General features: G+C 41.4%; 1 protein-coding gene across 1 annotated transcript in view; it reads left to right on the top strand.

Annotated features, from left to right (window-relative positions):
- MDN1 (midasin AAA ATPase 1) overlaps positions 1-18,344 on the top strand; it is a 1,255,339-nt gene that overhangs the window by 1,166,026 nt on the left and 70,969 nt on the right. Inside the window, 1 exon segment of the mRNA XM_053710546.1 lies at positions 14,430-14,591. Within this exon segment, the coding sequence (XP_053566521.1) occupies positions 14,430-14,591 (162 nt within the window).

Raw genomic sequence — 18,344 nt, 5'->3', positions numbered from 1 at the left:
AACAGGAAATGGCAAAGAGTCCCAGCAAAGCTGGTCACATGATCCCTCCTAGGCTCCGCCCACCCCAGTCATTCTCTTTGCCGTTGCACAGGCAACATCTCCACGGAGATGGTTAAGAGTTTTTTTGGTGTTTAAATGTAGTTTTATTCTTCTATCAAGTGTTTGTTATTTTAAAATAGTGCTGGTATGTACTATTTACTCTGAAACAGAAAAGGATGAAGATTTCTGTTTGTAAGAGGAAGATGATTTTAGCAGACAGTAACTAAAATCGATTGCTGTTTCCACACAGGACTGTTGAGATGAAGTAACTTCAGTTGGGGGAAACAGTTAGCAGTCTTTTCTGCTTAAGGTATGACTAGCCATATTTCTAACAAGACCATGTAATGCTGGAAGGCTGTCATTTCCCCTCATGGGGACCGGTAAGCCATTTTCTTAGTTAAACATAAAAGAATAAAGGGCTTCAAAAAGGGCTTAAAAACTGGTGGACATTTTTCTGGGCTAAAACAATTGCTTTACTAGGCATATTATGCAGATTCGAACTAATTATTGGTATTATAATCTTGGGGAACGTTTAGAAAAACGGCAGGCACTGTGTTGGACACCTTTTTCAGATGGGGGCCTTTCTAGTTATAGACAGAGCCTCATTCTGGGACTGTATAGGGGTTAAATGTAAAAACGGCTCCGGTTCCGTTAATTTAAGGGTTAAAGCTCTGAAATTTGGTGTGCAATACTCTTAATGCTTTAAGACACTGTGGTGAAATTTTGGTGAATGTTGAACAATTCCTTCATACTTTTTCACATATTCAGTAATAAAGTGTTTTCAGTTTGAAATTTAAAGTGACAGTAACGGTTTTATTTTAAAACGTTTTTTGTGCTTTGTTGACAAGTTTAAGCCTGTTTAACATGTCTGTACCATCAGATAAGCTATGTTCTATATGTATGAAAGCCAATGTGTCTCCCCATTTAAATTTATGTGATAATTGTGCCATAGTGTCCAAACAAAGTAAGGACAGTAATGCAACAGATAATGATATTGCCCAAGATGATTCATCAAATGAGGGGAGTAAACATGATACTACATCATCCCCTACTGTGTCTACACCAGTTATGCCCACACAGGAGGCCCCTAGTACATCTAGTGCGCCAATACTTATTACCATACAACAATTAACGTCTGTAATGGATAACTCCATAGCAAATCTTTTATCCAAAATGCCTACTTATCAGAGAAAGCGCGATTGCTCTGTTTTAAACACTGAAGAGCAAGAGGACGCTGATGATAACTGTTCTGACATACCCTCACACCAATCTCAAGGGGCCATGAGGGAGGTTTTGTCTGATGGAGAAATTTCAGATTCAGGAAAAATTTCTCATCAAGCTGAACCTGATGTTGTGACATTTAAATTTAAATTAGAACATCTCCGCGCACTGCTTAAGGAGGTGTTATCTACTCTGGATGATTGTGACAATTTGGTCATTCCAGAGAAATTATGTAAGATGGACAAGTTCCTAGAGGTTCCGGTGCCCCCCGACGCTTTTCCTATACCCAAGCGGGTGGCGGACATAGTAAATAAAGAGTGGGAAAGGCCCGGCATACCTTTTGTTCCCCCCCTATATTTAAGAAATTATTTCCTATAGTCGACCCCAGAAAGGACTTATGGCAGACAGTCCCCAAGGTCGAGGGGGCGGTTTCTACTCTAAACAAACGCACTACTATTCCTATTGAAGATAGTTGTGCTTTCAAAGATCCTATGGATAAGAAATTAGAGGGTTTGCTTAAAAAGATTTTTGTACAGCAAGGTTACCTTCTACAACCAATTTCATGCATTGTTCCTGTCACTACGGCAGCGTGTTTCTGGTTCGAGGAACTAGAAAAATCGCTCAGTAAAGAATCTTCGTATGAGGAGGTTATGGACAGAGTTCAAGCACTTAAATTGGCTAACTCTTTTGTTTTAGATGCCGCTTTGCATTAGCTAGATTAGCGGCGAAAAATTCAGGGTTTGCTGTCGTGGCGCGCAGAGTGCTTTGGCTAAAGTCTTGGTCAGCGGATGTGTCTTCCAAGACAAAATTGCTTAACATTCCTTTCAAAGGTAAAACATTATTTGGACCTGATTTGAAAGAGATTATTTCAGACATCACTGGGGGAAATTGCCACGCCCTCCCACAGGATAGGTCTTTTAAGGCTAATAATAAGCCTAATTTTCGTCCCTTTCGCAGAAACGGACCAGTCTCTAATTCTGTATCCTCTAAGCAAGAGGGTAATACTTCACAACCCAAACTAGCCTGGAAACCAATGCAAGGCTGGAACAAGGGTAAGCAGGCCAAGAAGCCTACCACTGCTACCAAAACAGCATGAAGGGATAGCCCCCGATCCGGGACCGGATCTAGTGGGGGGCAGACTTTCTCTCTTTGCTCAGGCTTGGGCAAGAGATGTTCAGGATCCTTGGGCGCTAGAAATAGTTTCTCAAGGTTATCTCCTGGAATTCAAGGAACTACCCCCAAGGGGAAGGTTCCACAGGTCTCAATTATCTTCAAACCAAATAAAGAGACAGGCATTCTTACATTGTGTAGAAGACCTGTTAAAGATGGGAGTGATACATCCAGTTCCAATAAGAGAACAAGGAATGGGATTTTATTCCAATCTGTTCATAGTTCCCAAAAAAGAGGGAACATTCAGACCAATTTTGGATCTAAAGATCCTAAACAAATTTCTCAGGGTAACATCGTTCAAAATGGAAACTATTCGAACGATCCTACCTACTATCCAGGAAAATCAATTTATGACTACCGTGGATTTAAAGGATGCGTACCTACATATTCCTATCCACAAGGAACATCATCAGTTCCTAAGGTTCGCTTTTCTGGACAAGCATTACCAGTTTGTGGCACTTCCATTTGGATTAGCCACTGCTCCAAGGATTTTCACAAAGGTACTAGGGTCCCTTCTAGCGGTTCTAAGACCAAGGGGCATTGCAGTAGTACCTTACTTGGACAACATCCTGATTCAAGCGTCGTCCCTGTCAAAAGCAAAGGCTCATACGGACATCGTCCTAGCCTTTCTCAGATCTCACGGATGGAAGGTGAACAAAGAAAAAAGTTCTCTGTCCCCGTCAACAAGAGTTCCCTTCTTGGGAACAATAATAGATTCCTTAGAAATGAGGATTTTTCTGACAGAGGTCAGAAAATCAAAACTTCTAAGCTCTTGTCAAGTACTTCATTCTGTTCCTCGTCCTTCCATAGCGCAGTGCATGGAAGTAATAGGATTGATGGTTGCAACAATGGACATAGTTCCTTTTGCACGAATTCATCTAAGACCATTACAACTGTGCATGCTCAGACAGTGGAATGGGGATTATACAGACTTGTCTCCGACGATTCAAGTAGATCAAAAGACCAGAGATTCACTCCGTTGGTGGCTGACCCTGGACAATCTGTCACAGGGAATGAGCTTCCGCAGACCAGAGTGGGTCATTGTCACGACCGACGCCAGCCTAGTGGGCTGGGGCGTGGTCTGGGAATCCCTGAAAGCTCAGGGTCTATGGTCTCGGGAAGAGTCTCTTCTCCCGATAAACATTCTGGAACTGAGAGCGATATTCAATGCTCTCAGAGCTTGGCCTCAACTAGCAAAGGCCAAATTCATAAGGTTTCAGTCAGACAACATGACGACCGTTGCATATATCAATCATCAGGGGGGAACAAGGAGTTCCCTGGCGATGAAAGAAGTGACCAAGATAATTCAATGGGCGGAGGATCACTCCTGCCACTTGTCTGCGATCCACATCCCAGGTGTGGAAAATTGGGAAGCGGATTTTCTGAGTCGTCAGACATTCCATCCGGGGGAGTGGGAACTCCATCCGGAAATCTTTGCCCAAATAACTCAATTATGGGGCATTCCAGACATGGATCTGATGGCGTCTCGTCAGAACTTCAAGGTTCCTTGCTACGGGTCCAGATCCAGGGATCCCAAGGCGACCCTAGTAGATGCACTAGTAGCACCTTGGACCTTCAACCTAGCTTATGTATTCCCACCGTTTCCTCTCATCCCCAGGCTGGTAGCCAGGATCAATCAGGAGAGGGCCTCGGTGATCTTGATAGCTCCTGCGTGGCCACGCAGGACTTGGTATGCAGACCTGGTGAATATGTCATCAGCTCCACCATGGAAGCTACATTTGAGACAGGACCTTCTTGTTCAGGGTCCATTCGAACATCCGAATCTGGTTTCCCTCCAACTGACGGCTTGGAGATTGAACGCTTGATTTTATCAAAGCGTGGGTTTTCAGATTCTGTAATAGATACTCTGATTCAGGCTAGAAAGCCTGTAACTAGAAAAATTTACCATAAAATATGGAAAAAATATATCTGTTGGTGTGAATCTAAAGGATTCCCATGGAACAAGATAAAAATTCCTAAGATTCTATCCTTTCTACAAGAAGGTTTGGAGAAAGGATTATCTGCAAGTTCTCTGAAGGGACAGATCTCTGCTTTATCTGTTTTACTTCACAAAAGACTGGCAGCTGTGCCAGATGTAAAGTCCAAGGAATATCAGTCAGCACCTGAACCACTTGCACGCCATATAGGGGTACCACCAAACCCTACTCACAATAAAGTAGAAATCCAAAACGTATGGCAGCAATCAGTGGTTTAAACAAATGGTTTTTATTTTGGAGCACAGCAAACAAAGCGACGTTTCGGGAGCTTCCTCCCTTTGTCAAGCATAAAACATTGTGGTCACAAGCCTCTTAATATACCCACCACCACTAGGTGGCAGCAACGAGTAATTTCCTCCTATATAGGATCCATTTTAACTAATTCATATCTTAGACACGTTACCAAGAGTTTAACCACATCAATATGTTACAAAGATACAGTATACAAATTAAAAATTAAAAAGTATATATATTTTAAACTGTTTCAAAATACACAATCAAAATTGATACATAATTTAACTATATATATACAAAGTGCACGAATCATTCCTTATAAATTAAGGTGCATTATTATTGGAGATGCAAAAATTGCATTGCAAGAGTAAATTCAGCAAAGAACATCTGTACAGAGAACTGATCAAAATTTATTTATTCTTTATATTCTATAGGAACACAGACAGATCCCAATCCTTGTTAAGCCCTATAGGTTGGAGGGTATTTAATTCAAAAATCCAAAATTTCTCTCTTTGATGGAGCAATAGCTCCCTATTACCTCCTCTCCTAGGGATAGGGACATGATCAATTACTTGAAATCGTAATTGGTTAATAGCATGTCCTACTGAATTAAAGTGACAAGCCACAGGGGATTTTTCATTCTTTGTTCTAATGGAGCTCTTATGTTCCACAATTCTATCCCTAATGGGCCTAGTGGTCTCGCCCACATAGCTCCGCCCACAAGGACACTTGATTAAATAGATAACGAATTTTGAGTGACAGGTGTAGAAGTTCTTAATGTGGTATTTTTTGCCTGAGCTGGGATGATAAAAAGTGGATCCCTTAATCATATTACCACAGCAAGAGCATCCCAGGCATGGAAAACAACCTCTATTCCTGTCAGTCAAAAATCTCTGACCATCCCCACTCCTAGAGCTACCAATGTCGGCTCTAATCAATTTTTGTTGAAGATTATGGCCTCTTTTAAACGCAGGCATTGGGTTCTCCATAAACTCAGAAATATTAGGATAACATTTGGACAATAAAGGCCAATGTTTCCTAATGATATTATTAATCCTATAGCTCTGACAGTTGTATTCTGATACAAAAACCATTCTTTTGGATTCAACCCTTCTTTTTTCTTTATTTTTAGGGGATATATGGTTTTTTGATTCAGTAGACAACAATGAAGCCCTAGGAATAAGAGAAACAGATTGAGCCTCTTTCTCCAACAATGTTTTGGGGTAACCACGCTCTAAAAAGCGATTCATCATTTCCCCTAGCCTCAAATCAAACAGCTTTTGATCAGTAACAAAGGGTTTGTAGGATTGTTACTGATCAAAAGCTGTTTGATTTGAGGCTAGGGGAAATGATGAATCGCTTTTTAGAGCGTGGTTACCCCAAAACATTGTTGGAGAAAGAGGCTCAATCTGTTTCTCTTATTCCTAGGGCTTCATTGTTGTCTACTGAATCAAAAAACCATATATCCCCTAAAAATAAAGAAAAAAGAAGGGTTGAATCCAAAAGAATGGTTTTTGTATCAGAATACAACTGTCAGAGCTATAGGATTAATAATATCATTAGGAAACATTGGCCTTTATTGTCCAAATGTTATCCTAATATTTCTGAGTTTATGGAGAACCCAATGCCTGCGTTTAAAAGAGGCCATAATCTTCAACAAAAATTGATTAGAGCCGACATTGGTAGCTCTAGGAGTGGGGATGGTCAGAGATTTTTGACTGACAGGAATAGAGGTTGTTTTCCATGCCTGGGATGCTCTTGCTGTGGTAATATGATTAAGGGATCCACTTTTTATCATCCCAGCTCAGGCAAAAAATACCACATTAAGAACTTCTACACCTGTCACTCAAAATTCGTTATCTATTTAATCAAGTGTCCTTGTGGGCGGAGCTATGTGGGCGAGACCACTAGGCCCATTAGGGATAGAATTGTGGAACATAAGAGCTCCATTAGAACAAAGAATGAAAAATCCCCTGTGGCTTGTCACTTTAATTCAGTAGGACATGCTATTAACCAATTACGATTTCAAGTAATTGATCATGTCCCTATCCCTAGGAGAGGAGGTAATAGGGAGCTATTGCTCCATCAAAGAGAGAAATTTTGGATTTTTGAATTAAATACCCTCCAACCTATAGGGCTTAACAAGGATTGGGATCTGTCTGTGTTCCTATAGAATATAAAGAATAAATAAATTTTGATCAGTTCTCTGTACAGATGTTCTTTGCTGAATTTACTCTTGCAATGCAATTTTTGCATCTCCAATAATAATGCACCTTAATTTATAAGGAATGATTCGTGCACTTTGTATATATATAGTTAAATTATGTATCAATTTTGATTGTGTATTTTGAAACAGTTTAAAATATATATACTTTTTAATTTTTAATTTGTATACTGTATCTTTGTAACATATTGATGTGGTTAAACTCTTGGTAACGTGTCTAAGATATGAATTAGTTAAAATGGATCCTATATAGGAGGAAATTACTCGTTGCTGCCACCTAGTGGTGGTGGGTATATTAAGAGGCTTGTGACCACAATGTTTTATGCTTGACAAAGGGAGGAAGCTCCCGAAACGTCGCTTTGTTTGCTGTGCTCCAAAATAAAAACCATTTGTTTAAGCTGTGCCAGATGTTCAAGCATTTGTTCAGGCTCTGGTTAGGATCAAGCCTGTTTACAGACCTTTGACTCCTCCCTGGAGTCTAAATCTAGTTCTTTCAGTTCTTCAAGGGGTTCCGTTTGAACCCTTACATTCCGTAGATATTAAGTTATTATCTTGGAAAGTTTTGTTTTTGGTTGCAATTTCTTCTGCTAGAAGAGTTTCAGAGTTATCTGCTCTGCAGTGTTCTCCGCCCTATCTGGTGTTCCATGCAGATAAGGTGGTTTTGCTTACTAAGCCTGGTTTTCTTCCGAAAGTTGTTTCCAACAAAAATATTAACCAGGAGATAGTTGTACCTTCTTTGTGTCCGAATCCAGTTTCAAAGAAGGAACGTTTGTTACACAATTTGGACGTAGTCCGTGTCATGTTGTTAATTCTGGTAAAAGGAGAGGTCAACATGACACGGACATAGTCCGTGTCCTGTTGTTAATTCTGGTAAAAGGAGAGGTCAAAAAGCGACTTCTACCTCTCTTTCCTTTTGGCTTAAAAGCATTATCCGATTGGCTTATGAGACTGCCGGACGGCAGCCTCCTGAAAGAATCACAGCTCACTCCACTAGGGCTGTGGCTTCCACATGGGCCTTCAAGAACGAGGCTTCTGTTGACCAGATATGTAAGGCAGCGACTTGGTCTTCACTGCACACTTTTGCCAAATTTTACAAATTTGATACTTTTGCTTCTTCGGAGGCTATTTTTGGGAGAAAGGTTTTGCAAGCCGTGGTGCCTTCCATTTAGGTGACCTGATTTGCTCCCTCCCTTCATCCGTGTCCTAAAGCTTTGGTATTGGTTCCCACAAGTAAGGATGACGCCGTGGACCGGACACACCAATGTTGGAGAAAACAGAATTTATGCTTACCTGATAAATTACTTTCTCCAACGGTGTGTCCGGTCCACGGCCCGCCCTGGTTTTTTAATCAGGTCTGATGAATTATTTTCTCTAACTACAGTCACCACGGTATCATATGGTTTCTCCTATATATATTTCCTCCTGTCCGTCGGTCGAATGACTGGGGTGGGCGGAGCCTAGGAGGGATCATGTGACCAGCTTTGCTGGGACTCTTTGCCATTTCCTGTTGGGGAAGAGAATATCCCACAAGTAAGGATGACGCCGTGGACCGGACACACCGTTGGAGAAAGTAATTTATCAGGTAAGCATAAATTCTGTTTTCTTGTGAATCTCCTTTTCTGATTTGTCATCAGGATAAGGCGGTGTTGCGAACTTCTTTTGAATTTTTACCTAAGGTTGTGAATTCCAACAACATTAGTAGAGAAATTGTGGTTCCTTCATTATGTCCTAATCCTAAGAATTCTAAGGAGAAATCGTTGCATTCTTTGGATGTTGTTAGAGCTTTGAAATATTATGTTGAAACTACTAAGTCTTTCCGAAAGACTTCTAGTCTATTTGTCATCTTTTCCGGTTCTAGAAAAAGTCAGAAAGCTTCTGCCATTTCTTTGGCATCTTGGTTGAAATCCTTAATTCACCATGCTTATGTCGAGTCGGGTAAAACTCCGCCTCAAAGGATTACAGCTCATTCTACTAGGTCAGTTTCAACTTCCTGGGCGTTTAGGAATGAGGCTTCGGTTGATCAGATTTGCAAAGCAGCAACTTGGTCCTCTTTGCATACTTTTACTAAATTCTACCATTTTGATGTGTTTTCTTCTTCTGAAGCAGTTTTTGGTAGAAAAGTACTTCAGGCAGCGGTTTCAGTTTGAATCTTCTGCTTATGTTTTCATTAAACTTTATTTTGGGTGTGGATTATTTTCAGCAGGAATTGGCTGTCTTTATTTTATCCCTCCCTGTCTAGTGACTCTTGCGTGGAAAGATCCACATCTTGGGTAGTCATTATCCCATACGTCACTAGCTCATGGACTCTTGCTAATTACATGAAAGAAAACATAATTTATGTAAGAACTTACCTGATAAATTCATTTCTTTCATATTAGCAAGAGTCCATGAGGCCCACCCTTTTTGTGGTGGTTATGATTTTTTTGTATAAAGCACAACTATTCCAATTCCTTATTTTATATGCTTTCGCACTTTTTTTATCACCCCACTTCTTGGCTATTCGTTAAACTGATTTGTGGGTGTGGTGAGGGGTGTATTTATAGGCATTTTGAGGTTTGGGAAACTTTGCCCCTCCTGGTAGGAATGTATATCCCATACGTCACTAGCTCATGGACTCTTGCTAATATGAAAGAAATTAATTTATCAGGTAAGTTCTTACATAAATTATGTTTTTTCAATCAGACTTGGGTTTGTGATAATGATACCTGGGGGTACATTGGGTCTCAGGGATACAAGTTGGAGTTTAAGATTTTCCTCCCAGGGGCAGGTTCCTGCTTTCAAGATTATCGGCAGTCCAGTCAAAGGGAGAGGCGCTCTTACACTATATACGGATCCTCTCAGACCTGGGAGTGACAGTTCCTGGTCCAAGGCAGGAATGAGGTCGGGGACGCTATTCCTATCTGTCCGCGGTTCCCAAAGGAGGGAATCTTCAGTCCTATTTTAGAATCCATACAGGCTTCTCAGAGGGCCGTATTTCAAGATGGAAACTATCTTTTCATTCTTTGTGGTCCAAGAGGGTCATATTAGACCACGGGGGATTTGAAGGATGCATACTAAATACATGTTCCATCAACAAGGACTATCTCAAATTTCTAAAGTTTGTTCTTCCAATAATCATTTTATAATTGAGAGTAATCTTTCTATCCTCTCCTAGACTGGTCTCAGCTTTGGCCGGGTTTATCAGGTTTTAGTTCATTCTTACTTCATCTCTGGAGGGGCTTGAAGTATTCTTGGCTATGACATTGGTAGTCAGGATAGTTCAGTGCTCTGAGACCCACAAATACTGTCAGTCGACGACTAGGGGTGTCAAAAATAATTGTTAGTCTGATGCATCGCGATACAGATTTAAACTATTCTGCATCGATGCACTGAAGTTAATAATTGATTCCGGAGTGACGTCATCACACGAGGACACTTGACACCGCGCACATTTTAGCGACGCACCAAGCCCTGCGCCTGTTCGTTTGCCGTTGCCGTGGTCTCGCTGCTTTTATTGGCTGGGACAGGTATAGCGGGTTAGATTGTGTCTGGAGCTGTCATTGACCGCGCTTCCTCTCGGTATTGGCGGTCAGTGACGGCGTTTGCCCACGGATGGTTGTGCTGGTGTCAGCAGCAAGTCCCAGCGGTGATGGTGGATGAACTGGTGCAGAAAGTTTGTCTCTGAGGTAAATGAGAGAGCAGGGTTATAGAACACAGGTCCCGTGATAAACATTAACCCTCAATTGTTGTGCATTGCGGGGTCTGTGTTCTATAGTCCTACTCTCTCATTCACCTCAGAGACATTAGAGAAGTTTGACTACCCCATAGCCCACACTGTGTGAATTACAGAAGTTAGATACATTCACAGGCTACATCATATGCAATTTAACGGTTGTGTTTCCCCATGTATCCAGTTAGATTATGATTTTGACAACATACTATTATTTTTAAATTTTAAGATCTTTAGAGCTGTGATATGTGTCACTTTATTTTTATTTGCTCTTGCTGTGTTAAAAGCCAGTATTCCCTTTATATTTACAACAAAGTGGCAGCGTGTGGCTGGCTGCATGCATGTGCATTGTCCTTTCACATACCCTACTGATCTGAATGTTTCAAGTTTGACTTTTATCACCCATTTAATACTCAGATGTGCAAGAATTGACATCTTTAGGGGACTTATGATATTTAAACTTCTTCTTATTTTTCTATTAGAACAGAATCTGTTTCAGTCCTGATGATTCAATAAAGAATTTGATTGGCACAAACATATATGCAAGTAGGAAAATGAGAAAACCCCAAACAAGTGCATCTGATCAGAGTAAGAATGAGAACTGAGGAGTGTAGGGTAGCATGTTGGAGGGTAGGATAGAGAAACAATGGCTTTATGGTATTTACTGCATAAGCAAGTATTATGCATGTATATGTATATGTGTGTGTGTGCATTTATATATTATATATATATATATGTGTGTGTGTGTGCATATATATATTATATATTTGGTTTGGTTTGTTTGGAAGTATGCATTGTGTGGGTGCTGGTTAGGGTCCCAGGAAGGGGGGAGAGACCTTGTCGTGGTCCTGGGCTTGATCCTTTGGCGCCAAATGTAACTGACTTCCCCCAGTTTTGCTTTTAAACATTGCTGTGAATCTGCTAGTGAGTGCTGGGTTTTTTGTGTTAATGTTTGTAATGCTCCCCTGCGGACCTGATACCCAGGTTGCTCGGGGGTTAACTGCCTGGGTTGCTGGGAACTTTGCAGCTGTCTGTCAGTGTTCAGGGCTGTGGAGTTAACAGTGGCTTAGGATGTGTACCCAGTCCAGTCTGTGAGTGCGGTCCATTCCTGTGTTTTGTATTTACATAGGGGAGGTTACAAAAGCCTGTGTCACCCTGGGAGGTTCCCAGTTGGTTTGTTTGGAAGTATGCATTGTGTGGGTGCTGGTTAGGGTCCCAGGAACGGGGAGACCTTGTCGTGGTCCTGGGCTTGATCCTTTGGCTCCAAATGTAACTGACTTCCCCCAGTTTTGCTTTTAAACATTGCTGTGAATCTGCTAGTGAGTGCTGGGTTTTTTGTGTTTTGTGTTAATGTTTGTAATGCTCCCCTGCGGACCTGACACCCAGGTTACTCGGGGGTTAACTGCCTGGGTTGCTGGGAACTTTGCAGCTGTCTGTCAGTGTTCAGGGCTGTGGAGTTTGCTTTGGCTTAGGATGTGTACCCAGTCCAGTCTGTGAGTGCGGTCCATTCCTGTGTTTTATATTATATATATATATATATATATATATATATATATATTGTGTGTAAGATTGTGTGTGTGTGTGTGTGTGTATATATATATATATATATATATATATATATATATATAATATGGAATAGAACAAGTTCATGAAAATCATGGGCAGTAATCATGATGCATCGCGGAATCGAATCGTTGACAGGATAATCATAATCGAATCATGAGACAAGTGAAGATGTGCACCCCTATCGACGACCCACTTCCCAGAAAGGTCTTCTGAGAGGCAATCTTCTTAAGTGGGCAGATTTTTTTCCCAGGGGAGTGGAAACTCTGGCCGGGAGTGCCTTCCGGCCTGATCCTCAATGGAGTCAGTTGCTTTTGAATTTCATGATTTTTCGAAAGAATGTCAAGTTCCTGAGGTTCGGATTAAGGTCAATGATCCCTCAGGTTGTTCTAATAGACGCTTTCGCGTTATCTTGGAATTTCAATATTGCATATTTATTCCATTTGATTTTTCTCCTGGAGCATTGGCTCGAGCTAAGTAGGAGAGACGTCAGTGATCTTCTTTTCACCGGCATGGTCCGCAGGATTGGTATGCAGTCCTGGGGGACATGTCACATCTTCCACCTGGGAGTGTGTGTGGAGGAAGGGCCTTCTACGTCAAGGACCCTTCTTTTATCCGGAAATTTTATCCCTGAAGCTATCTAGTGGAAGCTTTATTTTATCCAAAAGTAGATTAGGAATTGGTCATTGGGACCATGAATCAGGCTCGTAAGCCTGTGTCTAGGAAAACTTTTCCCATATGTTATGGCATAAATTTTTATTCTAGTACGAATCCTAAGGATACTCTTAAAAGGAGTAAGGATCGGATTCCTAGAATTTTCTGAAAGACATAGCGGCCTTGTCCATTTTGTTACAGGTTCGTCAGTCGGTTTCCCAGACGTACATTCGTTTGGTCAGGCCTTGATCAGGATCAAACCTGTGTTCAGACCAATTACTTCTCCTTGGAGTTTGAATTTGGTTCTTAAAATTCTTCAAGGGGCTCCGTTTGAGCCTATGCATTCCTTAGATATTAAACGGTTATCTTGTAAAGTTTTTTTCTTGTTGCTATTTCCTCTGTAAGCAGAGTGTCGGCTCTCGGCATTGCAGTATAAGTCCCTTTACCTTATTTTCTTTCTGATAAGGTAGTTTTAAGTACTAAATTAGGATTTCTTCCTAAGGTTGTTTCTGATCGAAATCAGGAGAATGTTATTCCGTGCTTTAAAGTTTTACCTATAGGCGACTGCGGATTTTCGCCAGTCTTTTATTTTTGCATATGAGACTGCTGGACAGCACCTTCCTCAGAAAGTTGCCGTTCATTTCACAAGGGACGTTGCTTCCTCGTGGGCATTCAAGTAGGAAGCTTCTGAGGAGCAGATTTGCAAGGATGGAATTTGGTCCTCTCTTCATACTTTTTCAAAGTTCTATAAATTTGACGCTTTTGTTAGTCTGAGGCCGTATTTTTGGGAGAAAGGTTTTTCAAGCAGATGGTGTCTTCCGTTTAGGTTCCCTGTCTTGTCCCTCCCGTATCATCTGTGTACTCTAGCTTGGGTATTGAATCCCATTAGTAATTAAGATCGTCCGTGGACTCATCGCGTCATTAAAAAGAAAACAAAATTTATGCTTACCTGATAAATTTATTTCTTTTTTGACACAATGAGTCCACGGCCCGCCCTGTTTTTGAAAGACAGGTTGTTGGTTATTATAAACTTCAGACACTTCTGCACCTTGGTTTTTCATTTCTATACTTAACTTTGGTCGAATGACTGGAGTGGGAGGGTAGGGAGGAGCTATTTAACAGCTTTGCTGTGGTGCTCTTTGCCGCCTCCTGCTGACTAGGAGGTGAATATCCCATTCGTAATTAAGATGATCCGTGGACTCATCGTGTCAAAAAAGAAATACATTTATCAGATAAGCATACATTTTGTTTTTCTCTCTTCGTATAGCATATATTAGCAATTAAAGATACTATGGTTTTTCAATATTTCCTCAACCAATTACCTTATTTAGAGGAGCCAATACAGACTTTTAACTAACGTAAACATGGCTAGTCACTGTCACTTTGCAATATTTCCATTGATTTGCAGTTACTTTTTGACTTGACATGAAACCTAAAATCTCTAATTTAGATAGAGCACATCATTTTAAAAAACTATTCAATTTACTTTTATCACATTTGCTTTATTCTCTTGGTATCCTTTCTTGAAGGAGCAACAGTGCTCTACTGCACACACTAATTGCATGTTCTGTCTGAATTATGAAAGTATTACCAACTGTGGCACGTTTGTTTCTTTCAGATTGAAGACCAGGAGAAAAAGCCTGATAATGATGAGGAGGTACTGGATTCTGCAGAGAGAATGGAACATGAGACCTCTGGACAAACTGCAGAAGACAACTTACAAAGTGAGAGTGCAGCAGAGCTGGCAGGTGCTGCTTCAGAAAAGGATCAAGCCAAAGAGGTGAAATACAAGTTTTATTGACCAAGCAATATATTTCATTACCAAATCAAAAAAAGGATGTCTTACCCATTCTAAGCATTTTTGTGAGATAAATATAAGAAAAGTATAAGGAACAGAAAATCTAATCATTGTGAAAAAAAAGTTTCTCTTGTAAGATGTATCGAGTCCACAGATTCATCCTTACTTGTGGGATATTCTCCTTCCCTACAGGAAGTGGCAAAGAGAGCACCCACAGCAGAGCTGTCTATATAGCTCCTCCCTTAGCTCCACCCCCCAGTCATTCTCTTTGCCTACTCTAAGAAACTAGGAAGGGCAGAGCGAGTGTGGTGACAAAAATGTTGTTTTTTTATTTCTCAAGCAAAAGTTTATTTTAAATGGTACCGTGTGTACTATTTACTCTCTGGCAGAAAAGGGATGAAGATTTCTGCAAGGAGGATGATGATCTTAGCACTTTGTAACTAAGATCCACTGCTGTTCTCACAAGAGCTGAAGAGTACAGGAAAACTTCAGTTGGGGGAACGGTTTGCATGCTAAGCTGCATATGAGGTATGTTCAGTCTATATTTTTCTAGACAGACTGTGTTAATTCTAGAAAAGGCTGGCAATTATCCCCATGAGGGAAGGGTAAGCTGTATTCAGACACTTGGATAGGAATTTCAGCTTGCATGAAGGGCTCATTAGTTACTGGTGACACTGTTAGGAAAAAACGTTTTTGTTTGTTCAGTAAATTTTGCAATTTTAATGTTTTTTTTTTTAAGGGTCTAAAGGAGTCATTGTGGCTTGTTTGGGGTTTTTTTAACCCACATGGTTAATTAAGAGACACTCTGGTGTTTTTCTGATAGGCCTCAAAACATTGAGTGAAGTGGGAGGGGCCTATTTTCGCGCCTCAGTTGCGCAGTTTCTTTTCCTCAGAGACATCTAACTGCTTCTCCAGAGGTTCCTGCTGTGTTTGAGGGCTGTAAAAGAAGTTTTTTTCCCCCTCAAATCGTTCTGAAGGGCAGGTAGACGCCACAGCAGAGCTGTGGCAAGGTGCTGAAAGTCTTTTTTACCGGTTTTGACGTTTTTTCATTCCGGTTTTGCCATTAAGGGGTTAATTGTTTATTTGCAAAGTTACTAAGGCTGTATGATGCTACTGTAAACATTTCGTTAAGTTTACTGCTTTTTTACACTGTTTTGCAGAATTTGTGCAGCTTTTTTTCTCTTAAAGGCACAGTACCGTTTTATTTCTAAGTGTTATTTACTTTGATTACACTGTTTTCCAAGCTTGCTTGTTATTATTTCTAAGTGTTATTTACTTTGATTACACTGTTTTCCAAGCTTGCTTGTTACATTACTAGCCTGTTTAACATGTCTGACACCAAGGAAAATCCTTGTTCAATATGTTTGGAAGCCATTGTGGACCCCCCTCTTAGAATGTGTCCCAATTGTACTGATATGTCTATTAACTATAAAGAACATATATTAGCACTTAAAAACAGAGCAATAGATGATTCTCAGTCAGAGGTAAATGAAGGTTCGCCATCTAGCTCTCCCCAAGTGTCACAACCAGTAATGCCCGCACAAGTGACGCCAAGTACCTCTAGTGCGTCAAATTAATTTACTTTACAAGACGTGGCTACAGTTATGAATACAGCCCTCACAGAGGTTTTATCCAAACTGCCTGGTTTACAAGGAAAGCGGGACAGCTCTGGGTTAAGGAAAATGCTGAGCCGTCTGACGCTTTAGTAGCCGTATCTGATATGCCCTCACAATGCTCTGAAGTAGGGGTGAGGGATTTTTTTTCTGAGGGAGAAATTTCTGATTCAGGAAAGACGCTTCCTCAGACAGATTCTGATATGACGGCCTTTAAATTTAAGCTTGAACACCTCTGCTTATTTCTCAGGGAGATATTAGCGACTCTAGATGATTGTGACCCTATAGTGGTCCCAGAGAAATTGTGTAAAATGGATAAATACTTAGAGGTTCCTGTTTACACTGATGTTTTTCCAGACCCTAAGAGGATTGTGAATATTATTGCTAAGGAGTGGGATAGACCAGGTATTCCGTTCACTCCCCCTCCTGTTTTTAAGAAAATGTTTCCCATATCTGACACCATGCGGGACTCGTGGCAGACAGTTCCTAAGGTGGATGGAGCTATTTCTACTCTGTCTAAGCATACAACTATACCTATCAAAGACAGTTGTGCTTTCAAAGATCCTATGGATAAAAAATTAGAGGGTCTCCTGAAGAAAATTTTTGTTGTTCAAGGTTTTTCTCTCCAACCTATTGCTTGCATTGTTCCTGTAACTACTGCAGCTGCTTTCTGTTTTGAGGCTCTAGAAGAGGCTCTTCAGATGGAGACTCCATTACAGGAGATTATGGACAGAATTAAGTCCCTTAAATTGGCTAATTCTTTTATTACAGATGCCACATTTCAACTGGCTAAATTAGCGGCAAAGAATTCAGGTTTTGCCATTTTAGAACGCAGGGCGTTATGGCTTAAGTCCAGGTGCTAGGGTCCCTTCTGGCAGTTCTACGACCACGGGGCATAGCAGTGGCGCCTTATCTAGACGACATCTTAATTCAGGCGTCGACTTTCCAGCTAGCCAAGTCTCACACGGACATCGTGTTGGCTTTTCTGAGATCTCATGGGTGGAAGGTGAACATAAAAAAAAAAAGAGTTCTCTCTTCCCTCTTACAAGAGTTTCCTTCCTAGGAACTCTGATAGACTCGGTAGAAATGAAAATATTTCTGACGGAGGTCAGAAAATCAAAACTCTTAACCACTTGCCGAGCTCTTCATTCCATTCCTCGGCCATCAGTGGCTCAGTGTATGGAGGTAATCGGTCTCATGGTAGCGGCAATGGACATAGTTCCTTTTGCCCGCCTACACCTCAGACCACTGCAACTATGCATGTTCAAACAGTGGAATGGGGATTATGCAGATTTATCTCCTCAACTGCATCTGGACCAGGAGACCAGAGATTCTCAGTGGCTCAGTGTATGGAGGTAATCGGTCTCATGGTAGCGGCAATGGACATAGTTCCTTTTGCCCGCCTACACCTCAGACCACTGCAACTATGCATGTTCAAACAGTGGAATGGGGATTATGCAGATTTATCTCCTCAACTGCATCTGGACCAGGAGACCAGAGATTCTCTTCTCTGGTGGCTGTGTCAGGACCACCTGTGTCAGGGAATGTATTTCCGCAGGCCAGAGTGGCTCATTGTAACGACAGGTGCCAGCCTGCTAGGCTGGGGTGCAGTCAGGAACTCACTGAAAGCACAGGGCTTTCCGATAAACATTCTAGAACTGAGAGCGATATTCAATGCGCTTCAGGCGTGGCCTCAGCTTGCTGCGGCCAAATTCATCAGGTTTCAGTCGGACAACATCACGACTGTAGCTTATATCAATCATCAAGGAGGAACAAGGAGTTCTCTAGCGATGATGGAGGTAACCAAAATAATCCGATGGGCAGAGGATCACTCTTGACATTTCTCAGCGATCCACATCCCAGGAGTGGAGAATTGGGAGGCGGATTTCCTAAGTCGTCAGACTTTTCATCCGGGGGAGTGGGAACTCCATCCGGAGGTATTTGCCCAGCTGATTCAGCTATGGGGCACACCATAATTGGATCTGATGGCGTCCCGTCAGAATGCCAAACTTCCTCGTTACGGGTCCAGGTCCCGGGATCCCAAGGCGGTACTGATAGATGCTCTAGCAGTGCCTTGGTCCTTCAATCTGGCCTATGTATTTCCACCTTTTCCTTTCCTCCC

The sequence above is a fragment of the Bombina bombina genome, chromosome 4 (genome assembly GCF_027579735.1).
Source record: "Bombina bombina isolate aBomBom1 chromosome 4, aBomBom1.pri, whole genome shotgun sequence".
Taxonomy (NCBI): Eukaryota; Metazoa; Chordata; class Amphibia; order Anura; family Bombinatoridae; genus Bombina; species Bombina bombina.
Note: the sequence above shows the minus strand (reverse complement) of the source record. Positions and strands in the feature narration are given on the sequence as shown.